The sequence below is a fragment of the Tetrao urogallus genome (assembly GCF_951394365.1).
Source record: "Tetrao urogallus genome assembly, chromosome: 26".
In the NCBI taxonomy this organism is placed as follows: Eukaryota; Metazoa; Chordata; class Aves; order Galliformes; family Phasianidae; genus Tetrao; species Tetrao urogallus.
Genome location: NC_136839.1, coordinates 2,440,711 through 2,457,803, shown reverse-complemented (window position 1 = coordinate 2,457,803; position 17,093 = coordinate 2,440,711). Strand labels below are relative to the sequence as shown.

The 17,093-nt window shown below is 55.4% G+C and overlaps 1 protein-coding gene across 2 annotated transcripts in view; it reads left to right on the top strand.

Moving 5' to 3' along the window:
- Positions 1 to 9,327: 9,327 nt before the first annotated feature.
- Positions 9,328 to 17,093, top strand: part of KANSL1 (KAT8 regulatory NSL complex subunit 1) — a gene marked incomplete at both ends in the record, with an annotated part of 52,370 nt that continues 44,604 nt past the window's right edge. For both annotated transcript variants that reach the window (XM_079547275.1, XM_079547274.1), the window contains one exon: positions 9,328 to 10,631. In XM_079547275.1, coding sequence (XP_079403401.1) covers positions 9,328 to 10,631 — 1,304 coding nt within the window. The remainder of the gene's footprint in view (positions 10,632 to 17,093) is intronic.

Sequence of the window (17,093 nt, the reverse complement as noted above, 5' to 3'; positions counted from 1 at the left end):
CACCGTCTCCTTTCTCACCTAAAGACTCAAACAAGACATCCAGAGGAATTTCTCAAGGTTCTGTGTGGGGTTGCTGAGACAGGAGAACTGGGAAGGAAGGGCAGCGAGGGCAGAGCAGGGTTGTTTGAGGCACGCAAACCAGCACAGCTCTCTGCTGTCCTGAGCCGGGCTGTTTTCCTTGGTATGTGCTGAGCTTTGAGGCTTTGTGTTGCAGGAAGCAGCGTTTGGCTGGAATTAGAGGCAAGATGTGCGGCGTAAGCCAGGTCTGGCTGCAGAGCAGGCCGGTGCCGGCTGTGTTAAACCAGTGCCAGCTCTCAGCAAGCCCGCATCGAACTGCCCGGCGCTGAGCTGCGCTTCAGGCTGTGCTGTACCTGCGTCCCGTGCGGGGATGCCGAGCTGCACCTCCCGGCAGGGCTGCGTTCCCTGCGGGGGCACGGAGGTGAAAGCGGAGTTCTGAGGTCCGGAGCTCCTCGGGTCGTGTTTGTGTTGGAATTATTCATCCTGCGTTTCGTGTCCGCAGCGCGGCCTACGTTTCCCATCGGCCCCCGCGGCCACGCTTTGTGCCTGCGCGCTCCGCGCAGCGGGAGCTGCGTGCCGAGCGCCCCCTGCCGGCTGGCGGAGCGCGCCGAGCGGCGGCCACCCCGCGGCGGGCGGACAATGGGCGCCGCGCCCCGCCCCCACCCGCACTGCAGCGCCCCCTCCCGCACTGCAGCGCGCGGCGGCGGCTCGGCGGGGCCCCCTGGCTGCGGGCGCGCGGGCGGCGCAGAGCGCGCTGTGACCGCGGGGGGCGCTGCGGTGCGCGCTGCCTCCTCCCCCCCCCACCCCCCCGCTCCCTCCCTCCCTCCCTCCGTGCATTCTCCGGTTGAAGGGAGGGGGAGGGCAGAGAAAGCGCCCGGCCGCCATTTTCCGAAGCCGCACCGCCGCCGCCGCGCTCTCCCGGAGCGGGGGGGGAAAGGAAGGAAAGCACCGCAGCGCCCGCACCGCTCGGCGCCGGGTCCGCCCCGCAGCCAGCCCGGCGCGCCCCGAGCCGGGGGTGGGGGGGCCGTGTCGCGTGTCCCCCCCCCACCCCCCCACACCCCGCGGCACCGCCGGTTCCCAGCGCGGAGCGCGGCCGCCGCTCTGCGCCCGCACCGAGGGAGCGGGCCGAGCCCATCCCCCCGCCGCCGCCGCCGCCGGGGCGGACCCGAACGGGCGGGCGGGTGGGCGGGGGGGGCGCCGGGGCCGGCGGTGCCCGCGGCGGCTGCGGCACCGCACCGCCCCCCCCTTCGTTGCCGCCGCTGCCGGTTTGCAAACTGCGCCCATTTTGCGCGGGGTCGGCCCGCGCCCGCCGCCCGTCACGTGGTAAGTGCCGCTCCGCGCCCGCGCCGCTGCCCCGCGCCTCCCCCGCCGCTGCCCCTTTGTTAGCGCCGCCGCGCCCCGCCGGCACCCGCGGCCCCGCGCCGCCCCCGCCCCAACTTCACCGCCCCCCCCCCGTTCTCGCATTCTCCCCCCCCGCGGCTCCGCTCCCCGCACGGTGCCGGGCGCCGCCGTCGGGTAAAGTGCGCGGGGGTCACGGCGGGGGAGGGGGGGGGCGGCGGCGGCGGGAGGGTGGGGACGTTGGGGGGGTGGGTGAGGGGGGGGTTGTGCTCACGTGGTTACTGGGGGGGTTGGGGGGCATCGGCGTGGGGGGGAGGAGGGGTTCCGGGGGGGCGGTGGGGGGGTAGGAGAAGTTTGTAAAAGTAAACAGAAAAAAAAAAAGGGGGGGGGGGGGGAAGAGGAGAAATTGCATAACCGCGGAGCTTGCAACACGCGCCGTGCGGGACGGGGGGGGCAGCCGGGGGGGTCCGCTGCTGACAGCGGTGCGCGGGGCTCCGCGCTGCTCCGCTCCGGGCGCACAATGGCGACGGGCTGCGGGCTCGGGGCTCGGCCGCGTTCCTCTATTTACTTTCCGGCTGTTTGCCCCCCCACATCCCCCTCCCCCACGTCCCGTCCCCCCCCTCCTTTATTGTGATCTTTTTCCCCTTGAATGCGGCCCCGGTAATTCCTCCCCCCGGCGGCGCGGGGCAGCTCTGCGCGGCTGTTTACTTCCATCACGGGATCGGCATCGCCGGCTGTGCGATCCCGAGCGGTTCCCTTTGCGGGGCGGGAGGCGTGGGGCCGAAATCCTTGAAAAACAGCGCCGTTCCCTCCGCAGATCCCCCAAAGCAGCGCTATTTCTAACCGCCCCCCCCAGCCCGGGGCTCTGCGCTTTGCCCCCTCCCCGCTAATCCCGTTTGCGTACAGGTGGAGCACAGCGCGGGCTCCGGGCTCGCACCGCCTGTTATGTAAAACGCACTTGAATGACAAAACTGTAGTTTTCCACGGAGCCGGGCAGGACGTGGGAGGAACTGCAGGGCTGTGCGGTGCTCCGAGCCGGACCGTGCGGTGCTGCGTTACATCACAGAACCCCCCCGGGCGGCGGGAGGTGAGCGCCGGGCTGGGGCACAACGCTGCCTTCCGCCTTCTGCCTTTAAACCACATTTATCCTTTTTATAGCCTTTGTTTTCGCGCTGAAGCTCCCGGTTCTCTCCGCTTCGCTGTCTCCTCCTCCTCCTTCTCCTTAATTTTCCCGTAATTCGGTCTTTAATTGAGGAGGCTGAGGATGGAGCCGGGGCTCCGTGGGCTCACGGTGCGGTTTTGGCGCGGAGGAGCTGCTGTGAGCTGCCGGGCGCGCAGCTGCGCAGGGCTTAATGGAGAGATCTGCTGCAGGAGCAGTGAATTGTGGAGCTCGGCGCTGCTGCCGGAGCCGATTTGTGATGATTGAGCAATGAGGATGACTTGTGTTCCCTCTCCTGAAATGATACGGCGGCGGATGACCACGCAGATGAGGCTGCGTTGCTTTCTGGTGTTTTTATTTTGTGTGTTTTGAAAAGCTGCGTTGGAGTCCCCATCGTCCCCCAGAGCTCATCTGGTAACCGGAGAGCGGCTGAAATCCTGACATCACCAAAACCTGCAGGGGGGGGGAAAGCGGGGGGGAACCGAGCGGCTCTCTGACCAAAGTCACTTCCTTTTGCCCTGTTTATAACTGTTATTTCTATGAGCACAACTGCCATTATCTCATGGAGGCTCCGAACAAAAGAATGTCTCTGGAGTTTGGGCACTCCACCCTCCTCCTGCTCAGTGCTGCGGCCGCCGCAGCCTCCGAGGGCTCCTCCAGGCAGGGTAGGAGATAAGGCTGAGGGCCGCCAAAGAGAAGGGTGAGGGCTCAGCGGGGGTCAAAACTCGCATAGCGTGTCAGTGCTGTTTTTTAGCTTTTTCGGATGGATTCTGAGCCAGCTGAGGTATAAATGGGAGCTCAGTTGGGTGGAAGCGGCCCAGGTGGGTCGCGCGGCAGTGGGACGGCACCAGGTGGGACTTGGTGCGTGTTGTGTGCTTGGAGCATTGCAGTTCTGCTGCTCGGCGTTGGGCAGCTCAGGTGAGCCGAGCAGCACCGTTGCCTCTGCAGCATTTTGTAACTACCACAGCCCTGCTCAGAACTTCCAGGAATACAACGTCTGTCTGGAAGGAGAAACAGAAACGGTGTGGAATCGCCGCCTGGTTTTCCCACCATGCCAGGGGCGCCTCTGAGGATGCAGCTTTCCGTAACAAATAGTTTGCAGGGGATGGAGGCTTTCTGCTGCTTCTCATCTGGGCGCAGAGCTGTCACGCTGTGAGTGCTGCTGCTCCAGCACTGCAGTAAACATAATGCCATTAAACCCTGTGCCTTCCTGGGCCTGGGTTCAGCTGTGGGTAAATCCACGAGCGAGTTGGGAAACAGATGCCTCGTTTCCGTTGTTGCTGATGGCTGCTCACCTCTTGTTTCGAGATGGAGAAATGGGCTGCGCTCGTGGCCACGAGGGCTTTGTTTTGGGGGTGGCTGTCAGAGCACCGTTTGGGTTTTGGGGTGGAACGGTGCAGTTTGGCTGATGAAATGGAGAGGTAACTGCATCTGAAGGGAGGGTTGCATTCAGCACAGGCAGGCCGTGGTGCCTGGTGGTGTTCAGGCTTCTGCTGCAAACTTTGCAAAGTAGAAAGCCGAGTGTTTTTTGAAAATCCCAACTATTTAAAAAGAGAGAAAAAAGTTTAATTGAAATCTGTAGCATTCAGAGCTCGTTTGTGTGTATTTTTTGACCTCGGAGACGTGAGCAGAAGGACCTTAGAGAGACTTCCCATCTGCAGCTCTATCCAACCTCGCAGTCTCCTCTCTGAGATCTTTCTGACTTCCTGCTGAGGGCTGCAGTGATGGGAGGAGCTGTGTGGGCTGCCTTGCCCTGAATGAGAAGCAGCGAACGCTTGGGGCTGTACTTGTGCCCCATAAGAAGGAACTTGTGCTGTGTGTCAGCAGCATCTCCAGCAAGCAGCTCCATTCAGGGCTTCGTAGCATCTCAGTTTCACTGCTGCACGGTGCTCCTTGCAGGCAGTTCTGTGCCCTGAGATCTGGGCAGCAATGAAAGCTGAGACCTGCAGCGAAGCGTCCCAGAGAATTCCATCTGAAATGAGGTGTTTGTGGAGGCTGGCCTGCCAGTTTGGGCTGGTGGAGCACCTGGAGGTGCTCAGAGCCTGGGACTGTGCTGGTCCTGCAGGGTTGGGGCACAGCAGTGCCACTGGCCAGTGTGGCCATGGAGTTTTGGTAAAAACATTTGCCTGCCTTTGAGTAAAGGTGCCTGGAATAGCGAATGGAAGTGCATCTTTAAAATGAAGAGGCAATTGTGTTTTTTTGTTTAACTTGCTCTCAGAGCCCTGAGTTCAGGTTTTCATATTTCCTGGGCAGTCTGCCCAGATTACACGAAAGAAAAACAAAATCTCTCTGATACCAGCTGAGGGGGGAGACCCAGATTTCATAATTAAAGCTTGTTTTTGGTCTTCGGGAGTGCTGTCACACTGCTGCTTTCTGCAGACATCCCATTATTTTCTTATACCATGCTGCTGTTTATTTGACTGTAGCAGGCAACTTTGCTTGGAAGCACAACTCAAAAGCAGTGAGTGTTTTATCTCCAGGTGCTTTATTTACCTGCTGAAGCCGTTCTTGCTTGTGATTATTTGACTTTCCAGGCTTCTGATTGGGGAGATGGCAGCCAACCTTGCTTTGTGGCTTTTGCTTTTTTTGTTTTCTTTATGACGTCAGACGGATGAAACCTTTTCTGCCTCCAATTATGCAATCGATGGGTTTTATTTCTATCCAATAAGATTTGGATGTAATGCATCGTTGGAGGAAGGAACTTTGGGTCACTTTTTGAAGTCACCAGAAAACCCCGCAGCTTTCGTGGGCCAGCAAGGGAAAAGCAACAGCTTCTAGTTTGGTCTGGAGGGCTTTTGATTGGGAGCAAGGGCTGCAGAAGAGGACGCTAGGTGCTGATGTCTCATAGATGCACATTTGAGATGCAGGAGATGTTTCTGTGCATGGGGTGTCAGCTCGGGTTGTTGGGTCCCTGTGTTTCTCTGGGCTCAGATAGCATCATCCAGTGTCAGAATGAGGTGTAGTGAGGGTTTTATTCCCTTTCCTTCTCCCCATTCCTGGCACAAGGCGCAGGAACAGGAGGTGTTGCTGAGTGGCTTTGGATGGAGACGTGGGGATCTCTCGGTGGGAGCAGTCCCAGCACTGTTGGGCACTTGATGAAACCAGCCTGGAATTTCACATACGGGTGTCAGGGGTTGAAACTCGATGGGGAATTCAGCTCTGCAGAAATCCAGGGGACGCAGCTCCAGGAGGAGCTCTGCACGAGGCAGACGTGGCTGCTGCTGTGGGCCATGGGGGGAGTGCAGCCCACGGGCTGCAGGCCGAGGCTTTCCTGCCTGCATGGAGGTCCTCAGTGCTGCTGTTCCCATTGCTGGCAGCTCTCCTGGTCTCCCTGTGAGCCTTCTGTGCCCGGTCCTTTCTCCTGAAACTCCTCTCACAGAGAACAACAACTTCCCACGTTCTCTCCAGGCCCGCGTCCTGAGGGTTTGCACACCGTTGTGTGCTTGGAAAGCCGGTTCTCCTTTTGGGGCTTAGCTCTAAAACCAAGTTCCAGAAGCAGATGGTCTCTAAGTCGGTGTGTCAGAGGGGGGCTGTCGTGGGGCATCGTGACCCGGTGGCTGCTGGGGTGGGCAGTGTGACTGTGTGTGAGGACCAGCCCTCCTCCTGCCTCTCCAAACGGCCCAGCGTTGCCTCCGTGCTTTGCTCTGCTTGCGAAGGGTGATGGTGGGAAACACAGCATCAGTGGAGGTGAAGGTGATGTGGATCTGTGGCTGAGGACAGCTGTCCCAGGGCTCTGCTCCCTCGGTGGCCATGTGGGGCTCCTGAGGAAGCGAGGGCAGCCAGGCGAGCTGCCATTCCCCTGCTTCGAGCTGCTTGCTGGAGCCTTTCATCTTCCCTCGGTTAATTAATGCTAACTGCTTTGGCAGTGCTCTAGTTTTAAATTAAAAATAATAATGATAAAATAAAAACTCAGTGATGCGCTGGTGGATTTGGGGGATGTTGTGGTGAGCTCCAGCTGCCCCATTTCTGGGGGATGTGTGCAGTGGGACTGGAGGCTTCTGCTGCAGGACCCACAGTGGTCCCAATGCTCGCCCCTGGGGTGGGGGGTGCAGGGAAAGGGACCTGCAGGGTGGGCTCACCAGTCCTGTTGGAGTCCCAGGGCACACAGGAGGTTCAGAACAGTCAGGTTGTTCTTAGGATGATGGTCAGAACTCTTGGAAAGCTCTCCGAGTCCCCCAGGCTGTGTCCACACCAGTGACCCTTTCTCTGTTCCTTCTCCCTGTGCCCACCTCCCCTCAGTCCTCAATGGAAGTTCCTGGTGCTTTGAATGGGGGATTTAATAGCAAACGCCTCACTCTGCTGATATCCTTTCCCCAAAGCCTGGTCCCAGATGATCGTTAGTGTTTCTTCCAAGGTCTGTTAGTAATTCAGTGCTGCCTAGCGCACAGTTTCCAAGGACTTCAATGAAACGAACATGCACGCAGTGCCTTTTGGAGGTCATCTTTAAGCTACCAGAACAAAAACTTACTAAGGGAGCCTTTCCAGGCTTCAGAATTACAAATGCTGTCCACAACACAGCGAGTGCAGGGAGGACTGCGCTGCCTTAGTGGGAGGGCTTTCTTTTTAAAGCGCCTTCCTCACCCAGAGGAAGAGGCAGCACGAAAGTTTTGCCTTCCGTTTTCTACTTCTCTTAATGCAGCTGAAGTTGATGACCTACAAATTCGCTCCGGAGCGCTTTTCAGACTCAGTGAAGTGAAGTGGCTGTGCTGGGGAGGATGGCTGTGCTGTGCACCAGGCAGGGTTGCTGTGCTGTTTGGCTGTGGGTGTTTCCTAAGCCGCTCTCCCTATCTTGCCGTGTCATGGTGGCAAAGAGCAGCGATCCAGGACCTTCCTTTGGAGGGCAGAGCTACGTGAAAGCGGCACTCCCAGCGTGTGTGCTTTGGTGGGACGCTGAAGTGGGGAAGTCCTTTATTCTGCTGCTCTTTTTTTCCCTCCCGTCCCAAGGGCGTTTTAGCTACAAGTGGAAAGTTCCCTGCAGGTTCCTCTTTGCTTTCTGCTCTGATGAGTTACCGCCATTCTTTATTAATGGGCCCAAGTGACGGTGTAAAAAGTATTTTCAGTGCAATGGCTGTTAAATTTTTAAGGTATGCAGTGTTCTTGTTCAGAGAGGGTAAGGTGTGTTGATGGCCAAGCAGGCAAGGTTCTGTAGGAAGGGGCTTCAAGGCCTGATCCACACCTGAGCTTCAGATTGTTGTTTATCAGTTCCTCTGAGCGTATCCTTTCTCCCCCATCTTCTCTGCCTGTGTCACATATCGGTGGGCTGGGCAGCTGGAAGAGGTCTGAGATGTGGACCTGGTGAGTCTTAGCAGCGTAGCTGCAAGTGATTTCATCTCTGCTGGTCTTTCTTTGGGAGACAGAGCCAGGTTTGTGTGATGGAGAGTTGGGCTTTCTCTTGAGTTGCTCAGGTCTGACCTGAGAGCAGCGTTCAGATCCCACTTGCAGGAGGACAGTGCCCATCTACCAAGATTTGGAGGCCCGGGAGGAGGAGGATGGAGAGGGCAGAGAAGCAGATTGGGATTTAAGCGTGGTTCTGTTGGCTGGCTTAGGTACCTGCTGACTCTGGGGAGCAGCCCTGGTGCAGCTGAATGAGGCCCAAACCAAACCAAACTGCTAAGTTTTGCTCATTCACCATCTTTAAACTTTAGGTAGTCCTCACTTATCCTATAAAATGCTGTGTTAATTTGGTCATTGGGGTGCGTTAATGAGCAGCTACAACAAGCTTATGCAAATTTATGTGAAGTTAGAGGATTGGCATATCAGGCGAGGCAGCAGTGCAGTTCCTTATTGTTACATTGACATTGGAATAGCTTGGGGAAGTACTGCTCAACTTCTGCAGCACAAGGAGAATGAAGGGAGTGCTGTACTGACAGAAAAGCCTGTCCTGTGGGTGATGTGAATGCTGTTTGAGCAGAAACAAGAAGGCATTTAAGGGGCTGTCACTCCTTGGTGATAAAGGAAGTAGGTAAATGACCAGGAACTCGCTGTCTAAAGGAAAAAAAAAATGGGAGTGTATGTGAATGAAGCATCTTTGGTCGTTTTTCGTAACTGATTTGATGCCTTTCTGTTATGGTCAGTGCAGAACTGCTCTGTCATGGTGTGAGTTAATCTTTATCCACCCCTTTTGAAAGAGAAATAGGAACAGCTAACACTGGAAATCACCTGGCCTGCTCGGAAATGAACTTCTGGGAAAGTAGGCTTCATGCACACCGGGGGGCTGAGTTCCCTGAAATCCTTCAGTGGCTTTGCCGGAGGATGTGGAGTTGTGGGGTTTCTTTAGCCGCTGGGAGTTGGAGCAGATGGAGTTTTGTTCCCTTCAAGGCCTTTCTCTCACGTGTTGCGATTCTCGTTTCTCACTGCTTCTACCTGAGTTGGCAGCAGTCGTAGTGAGGAGTGTTCTGCAGACGTAGCGCAAGGATTTTAAAGCAGCTGGTGAGCTGTGCAGCGGGCGATGGACTGTGGTACCTGGGGTGGAACCGTTCCTGAAGGCCTGGAAGGATGTGGGCCTGCTCAGTGGGTGCTCCGGGGGATCCTTGGCACCAGCCCCCCCCCGGGGCCACTTCTGTGTTCGCCTGCCTGGTGGCTCTGCTAGGTGCAGGGCTGCTGGTGGCACGGGGAGGATGTGCTGCACGCGGGAGCATGGGGTCAGCGTATCTCGTTGCTATTGCCTTGCTTGCCGTGCTGTGTCTGAGTGCGGAGCTTAACCTTCTCTTTCTCCATCCCTTTCCGCAGGCTGTCCTCGGGAGAGGCAGTGGGAGGCAGTGGAGCTGGCCTCGGCACCGGGAGAGGCTGGACTTCCCGTCTCTCTGTGCTGAATGGCTGCGATGGCGCCCGCTCTCACTGACGCAGCAGCTGAAGCTCACCACATCCGATTCAAGCTGGCTCCCCCGTCCTCCACCTTGTCGCCTGGCAGTGCCGAGAGCAACGGCAACGCCAACAACATCCTCCTGGCTGCCAACGGCACCAAAAGGAAAGCCATTGCTCCAGAGGATCCCAGTTTAGATTTCCGAAACAACCCCACGAAGGAAGAGCTGGGCAAGCTGCAGCCACTAGTGGCCTCTTATCTCTGCTCGGATGTAACATCTGTCTCTTCAAAAGAGCCTCTGAAGCTGCAAGGAGTCTTCAACAAGCAGACAGTCCTTAAATCTCACTCTCTCTTATCTCAGTCCTTCTTGAAAACGAGTGATCTGTTGGGGAGGCAACCGGTGTTGGAATTTACTTTGGAGAATCTAAAAACAATGAGTACTAATAGCCAGCCACCTCTCCCGCAAGCGCCTGTGAACGGCTTGGCCAAGAAATTGGCCAAAAGTACCAATTCAGACCACGAAAACTCTAGTGCTCTGAACGGTGGGAAGTGCGCTTCTCCTGCTGCTGCCCTCCAGGGCGTTGACTATAATGCAGGAGGTTCTGAATTGGGGGACTTGAAGGCCGGGTTGACCAATTGCACTCTTCCACACAGAAGCCTTGATGCGGAACGCACGACTCCTTTTAGCAATAATAGCACTGCAAACAAATCTTCCCTTAATTCCACGGAGCAGCAGCAGGTGCTGGAGGGTGGCAGTGGAGAGACGAGGTTGCCTGGGGTTGGCGGTCACTCGGAATTTGGGAGCGGTAAGTTGGAGGAGCAGAAACCTTCTCTGTCAGCCGGCCATCACAGCGCTCTCGACTCCGAGATGAGGACGAGGGCATTGCTGAGACGGCAGGCAGACATTGAGAACCGAGCTCGGAGGCTGCAGAAACGTTTGCAGGTGGTGCAGGCGAAGCAGGTGGAGAGACACATCCAGCAGCAGTTGGGCGGCTTCTTGGAGAAAACTCTGAGCAAGCTTCCGACTTTGGACCCTGTGAGGCATCGCAGCCAACTGATGTTGACCAGAAAAGCAGAAGCAGCTTTGAGGAAAGCTGCGAGTGAGACAGTTACTTCGGAAGGCCTAAGCAGCTTCTTGAAGAGCGATTCGATATCGGAAGAACTGGAGAGATTCACAGCCAGTGGCATGGCCAACTTGAGATCCAGCGAGCAGGCGTTCGACTCGGATGTCACTGACAGCAGCTCAGGAGGGGAGTCTGACGTTGAGGAGGAGGAACTGACCAAAGCAGATCCAGAGCAGCCCCACATACCTCTGTGAGTAGCAGTCCTGCTTTGCTTCCTTCTGGCAGGGTGAGCTGAGAGGTGGCAGGTAGAGAACCTGGGTGTTACAGGGATGTGCTTTGATGGGTTTCGATTGAAGCAGTAAAGGTTGAAACTGGCGCGGTGTGACTTGTGGCTGCTCCCTAGTTCAGCTCTGAGGATGTTCTTCATGCCCCCAGTTGTGTTCTAGCAGAGCAGTCCTGGACACGCTGCCTGCAGCAGCTGGAGCAGCAGACCCAAAATACTGTAACCAGTTGTGTCTGGTTGCTTGCTGGTGCATTGGACCTGTCCCCTGAAACCTTTGTCTCTTCACAGTGGGAACCTTTGTTGCAAACCAAGGCAGAGTTCTGTTTTGTTTTGTGTTTTGTTCAACTGCTCGGGGGAGAGAAAAGTCTCTGCAAGGGTTTGGTCTAGTGGAAGTGTGAAGCGAGTGTGGCATCTTCATTTCTGAGGGGTTACTGGTGGGAACCTTCTTATTTGTGAGTGGCATTAAATGGTGACAGCAGCCTAATGTGGTGTTAACTGGATGCTGTTTGCATAAGTATTAGCTGTGAGTTTGTGTGTGTGGAGGAGGGAAATCATCATCAAGGACAGAGGCCTTGACAGGTCAAGGAACAGGAGAAATTCTTCCAAAGAAAAGCATTTTTCCCTGGGAAGGCTTATCAAAGTTCTCAGAGCAGATCTCTGCAAAGGCTGTGCTCTGTGTTTGGGCTGTGTGAAATGCTGCTTGCAGCTGTGCTCAGCCTGTGGAGAACGGCTGCCACCGACTGTAAGCTCTGCAGCCCAAATGGGCCTCTCTGGAACGGGACCTTATTGGCACCCCCCCCATTGGGGGTTTGCTCAGATCTCTATGGAGAAATAATTGGATGCATTCTGATAGCTGTTGTCCAAAGCGATGCTTGTGCTTGGTCTGTACTGTGACAGATTCTACTGAGTGATGCAGTGTGTGCTCACTACCTCGAGCATCCCCCCAAAAACCCACTCACGTGGATGAATGCTGATCAACATGATGCATATTACAGCTCTCAAATACTGAATTCTAGCTAAACTTCATTTTCTGGGGTGTTAGCAATTCATCTGGGATGAATTTCTGTATGGCTTGGGCTTGTGTGTGCTGGTTGGATGTAGGGGCACTCTGCCCTCGTGCTGTTGGAGATGAGTTCAGTAGTGTTACTCCTGCTTTGTAATGCCTGCAAGCTGTTGGGATTAGTAGCAAAATGGAGTTTATTACTACTGCAGTTACTAGAGGCAGCATTTGACAAAGTTCTGTGTCCAAGATAATATTAAATTTCCTATATTATGGGCTCGTGTGTTGTCTAGCAAAGTGAAATTTCCTTGCCACTCATCCTAATCCCAAGTGGAGGCGTGGTATTCAGAGACATGATGCGTGAAATCCTGTGCTGACTTCTCTGCCCTCTGTGTTAGTCATGCCTGTACGTTCCCCAGCCCTCTTTAAAAGCCAAAGATTTTAAAGCCAATAAAGAGTGCTCCTTCTGTTGTGTGCAGTGTCAGAAGCCGCTGTGTGTGCCTGCTGGCACCCAGGGCAGGCCCCCCAACCCTCCTTCAAAGTTGGTGCCCGTGGGTGTTCAGCATTTGCCTTTGCAGCGTCAACTGTCCTGTTGGCACGAGCGCTTTGACGTTGGGTCTCGGGAGCCCCGGTGCTCTTGGGGCTCAGTGCACATTTGTGCTTGTGACTGGAACTCCTGGAGTCAGCCCTGGGAGCTGGTGCATCCCAGCACATCTAAATAGCCTTCTTCTCAATCAGTCGTATGAGCTGGGAGACAGGAAGGGGAAAGGCTGACTTTTCCACTGGGAAGCTGCCTTGGGCAGCTCCTGGGATGTACAGAAGCATTGTTCCACGTTTGTGGGAGTGCAGAAAGCCAAGCCTTGTTGCAGGGATGCTCGAATGCAGCTGGATTTTGCAGCTAGCTGAATTTCCTTATTAGAGGCAAGACTTTTTTGATTGTGTTTATTCATAGTTCCAATAGCAGGCAGTATATCTGGATGGTGCCTAAAAGCTTCTGCCTCATCCCTTGGTTCTGTTCCTGGCTGCTCCTTCCTTCCCCCAGGAAACTTGTTGGCTTGGAGCTCCCTAGGCAGAGCAGTGCTGTGAGTGCTGCCCTGCAGCCTGCTTGCAATAAGTGACTGCATTTCCTGTGGGATCCAAGTAGAAGCATGCAAAAGAAACAAAGACCTGTTTACATCAAGCTTAGATAAGAGCTGACCTTTGAGTTTTTCTGGCACAGTGGCATTCCAGAAACGGCATCTGGTCAAGGACAGACGTGAAGCATTTGTCCTGCTGTGTCCTGCCTGCTCCTGCCCGTGGAGCAGGGATTGCATCCTTCCAGCAGAACTCAGGAGGTCCTTTGGAGCACTCCCAGAGCTGCTGCCTGGGAAGGTGCTGTCACTGAGGCAGATAACCAGGCCGTCGTGTAATGCATAAACAAAGCAGGGAGGTATTCGTTACACCTTTTTTGGGAAGCCCTGCCAGCCCTGGGCTTGGTTTAATAAGGCACTCTGGAGTCTCACGCAGCTAATGCAGAAAGGAAGGGCGTGCAGGTTGGGTTGCTTCACAGTGCATTTACACTAAGGTGGATCGGGGACCACCGCACGGTTTCATTTGCTCCCGGATTAATGATCCACAACCACGTGTGTCTGTAGCAGCTGCCTTCCTCAGGCTGGTTTCTTTGTGTTGCATTTGGCTGTGGATGAGTTTCATCAGAACTCTGCAGCTATTTCTGGCTGATGAGTTACCTGCGTCAAGCAGCCCTGTGCTCATCAGCTGGGAAGGGATCGGTGAGTTACCCTTGCAATCTCGAACCTGGGGCTGAGACTCACAGAAAATATTCCTGAAAAGGTGATGGAAGGAAGTCCTGGATGGGAGCTTCACTTATTTAGTTCAGACCTCTCACCTGGCGGTTGCATCAAGCTGCCTGGGGCGAGCTGAGGGCTTCACTGACCAATTGCCAGCAGCTCTGCAGGCTCAGGCCGTGCCCTGGGTGCAGCCTGGTGGTTGCAGTGCCTGCAGTCAGGGTGCTGGAGCACGGCTTTGTAATTACCCCGTGTCATAGTGGGAAATCCGAGCGCCTTCTGCACTGCAGTGTTGCAGTGAATCACTGCACAGCTGGTGTGCTGGCTCCTCCCTGTGCTGCCTGGCTGGGCTTGGAGGTAAGGAAGGTGTTTTGCTCCTGGGCATGGCACCCATTGGTGGCTGTGACCAGTGCATCAGTTGGCTGAGCAATCAGAATTCTGAAATTCTGGTTTTTCTCCCTTCCTTTTGTTTTCCACATGTGAGTGAGACAAGGTGGCCCCTATGGCCAGGCCTGTAAATAACACCTCTGTGAGAGTGGCATGGGGCAGATCCCGCGCTGCATGGTGAGGAAGCTTTCCCTGTGGATCACCGACGTGTTTTGCTCTCATTTACTTAGAACAGTTGTCAGTTCATCTCTTTATGACATTTTGTCACTTCCTGGCTTGTGCTTACCTGATGTGTTTCTTATCCTTGATTTCCAGCTGTGTTTGTAGGTCCTGGCTTCAGCACTGCTCCTCACCCATTTGTGAGCATCTCTGTGTCAGACCTGAATTGCTTGCAATTGCTTCTGCTCAGCAGCAGCGCCGTTGGTTGGGGTGATGCCCCTCAAACGACTTTCACCTGGGGAGGGGGGGAGAGAGAGAGCAAATCCTGAGCTGTGCTTGCTTTGCATGTGAAAGCAGAAGAGCAGAGAGCAGTTCATTGTTCAGAAACGCTTAATCAGGTATCCAGAGTAAGTAGGACACTCTGCCAGTCCCTGCTGCTTTTAAGAAAAGAGGGCACGCGAGAACACTGCTTGGAAAGGATGGTGAGGAAAAATGAGTGTTGTTTCTTGTAGAAATCACGGCCGTGCACACCTTGTAGAGGTGCAGGGGATGCTGAGCACGCTGCTTGACTTTATCCCAGCTTGGTCCCTGCCGTATGCAGGGTTTGGGTGTCTGCTCAGTGCTCACGTTGCCGCCCGCAGAGCTCATTATGGTAGTGCTGGCTTCCATCCTAAGGGGAGTTTGATGCCTTGGGTTAAATATATCTTTCTGGGCTGAAGTTGTGTCAGAGGGGGAGGTCACAAGCAGAGGGTGCTGGGCTCGGGGGTGGAATGCAGCAGAGCAGCTTCCTTGCAGCATTCTGAGTGCACTGGAGGCATGCTGACCTGCAGGTGCTGCCTGGAGCTCCAGCAGCAATCCTTTGGGGTCTGGCACTACCTGCACGCTTTGTCTCTGCAACCCTGACCCAGCGGGGCAGCGAGGAGGAGTGGGCTCTCCCTCAGATGTGGATGATGCGTCGGACGGGTTTGAATAAATATTTGTGGACTTTTCATTGGAATAAGTCCATCGTGGCATCTGAAGGAGCAGAACAATGTTTGTGAATGCGGACTGGTGTTACAGGACTGGCGTGGCAGCTTGTCTGCTTTCCCAGAGCCTCCTGTGAAGCTGCAGTTAGCATTTGAGCAAGGGGCAGGGGCCCTGTTTGGAGCTGATCTCAACTGCTGAGCTCTGAAGCACCCGACTGGGGGATGGAGAGCCGACCTGGGTTGTGTTGCACCGCATCTGTAAGCGCAGAGATGCGTTTCTGTCCTCTCTGAAGCCGATCCAAGATGAAAAGTGGCAGTGCCTGGCATGAAAAAGTGGAGGAATGGTAAACGTGGGCTTCCTTAAAGAGACCGCAGAGGTGAGCTTCGCAGATGTGCTGCCTCTCCCTGCAAGACTTTGGCTTTCATTATGCAGCAGCGTTGGCTTTTTTCCCCCTCCTTTGTTCTCCCTTCCAGCAGCTCCCTTCGCTGCGTTCCTTCCAGCCTGGGAAAGCATTTCTCTTCCTTTGCTCATTTGCACCCCCCTCCCCCAACTTTTCCACCCTGGCTGAGAGCATCTCCTTCCCAAGGCATGGAGAGCTGTGTGGCTCTGCTGGGCCGTCCTTGGAGACAAGAGCTTAGACCAGATGGAACTTCAGCACCAACCCGGCTATGAGTCGTGTTTCTGAATGAAGGGACAGACAGACAGACACGTGCCTTTGCCTGTTTGTGGTCTTAGTGGTTAGTGATTCAGCCAGGAGGCAGAAGCAAGCTGCCGTTGGGTCAGTTGGAGTTGCCTGTCTGGGTCCTGTGCTTGTGCTGGTTCCATTCTCCAGCCTGAGCTGCAGTTCGGTGCCTTCGCACGACTTTCCAATGTGCTGCTGGGCATCGATGGGACGAACTGTTTTGCTTGAGTAACATCCAGCTCTTCTTTCCGCCCTGACCTTCTCTGCGGTGAGGTTGCCTTTTGGACGAGCTATTTACAGGAGATACCTGGCACAGGCTTCACGTGGCCACCCAGCACCGCGGGGCTGCTCTGCTTCAAGAGCGTTCATTTCAACTGGGGCAGTTGCAGAGCCGTGCAAGTGCTGAGAGCTTCCATCTGCTGTTGGCCTGTCTCAGGCTGCTGCAAACAGCCGTGTGCATTGAGAGCAGCCCTGCTGGGCAGCATTGAGAGCAGCCGTGCTGTGCAGGGTGCTGCAGCAGCTCGTGGCGCTGCTGTGCCTGGGGGGGGGGGAGGTGGAGGGTGGCTGCATTGAGGCTCGGGAGCTGCCAGGTGAGCACCTTGGCAGATGGCTGCGTGCTTTCCCTCATGTGCAACCATGATGTGGGAGCTGCAATACGAGATGTTCCCTGTGATAATGGTGGCGGAGTTCGGCCGGCACGCCTCGTGACGCCGCTGCTGGAGCGGATTAATTGGTGCTGTCTTATGAATGGCAGAGCGTGCTCTGTCCTCAAGCACTCCACTCTGTAACATATTTGATCTGCTTTAGAGCTCCAGCTCTGTTAGATGCATGCATCCCCGCAGACTTTGAGCTCTCACGCTTGCACAGAGGACGTCCCTGCAGCTGCAGCACCAAAAAGTGCTGTTGGAGCTCTCAGTGTCACTTCACTTCTTGCAGAGCCTCCCAGCACGCTGGGCACACGCTGGGGTTGCCTTGGGAGATGTAACTTCATTGGGCTGCTCGTTTAACGAAACGTTCTGTATCTTAAAGCAGTGCAGAATCACTGATGCCACCCGCGCTATAGCAGTGACTTGTTGGGCTCAAAATGTTTGGTCACCAAATTAAAAGAGAGGAATAAGGAGCACTGAGGTATCCCTGATGCAGCAGAGCTGTAGGCTTGCATGTGTGACGTTTATTTTGCAGTTTCCATAGTAATACATGACGTAGAAAATGTGGCAGGACTTTATTTGTATGAGGCAGGACTTCATTAATGGAGGACTGTGAACCTGGGGGGGGTGGAAGCTGATTGTTGTGCTGTCATTCACTGCCCAAGGCTGGGCTGAACGTATCTCACATGTGCTTTTTCACCCCAGCCTGCTTGCAGCTGGAGCTTGCTTCCGTCTCTTAGGATACTGGGTTAAATATTTGGAGCTGCCACCCCCGTTGTGTTGGTGGGGTTTTCTGTGAGTTGA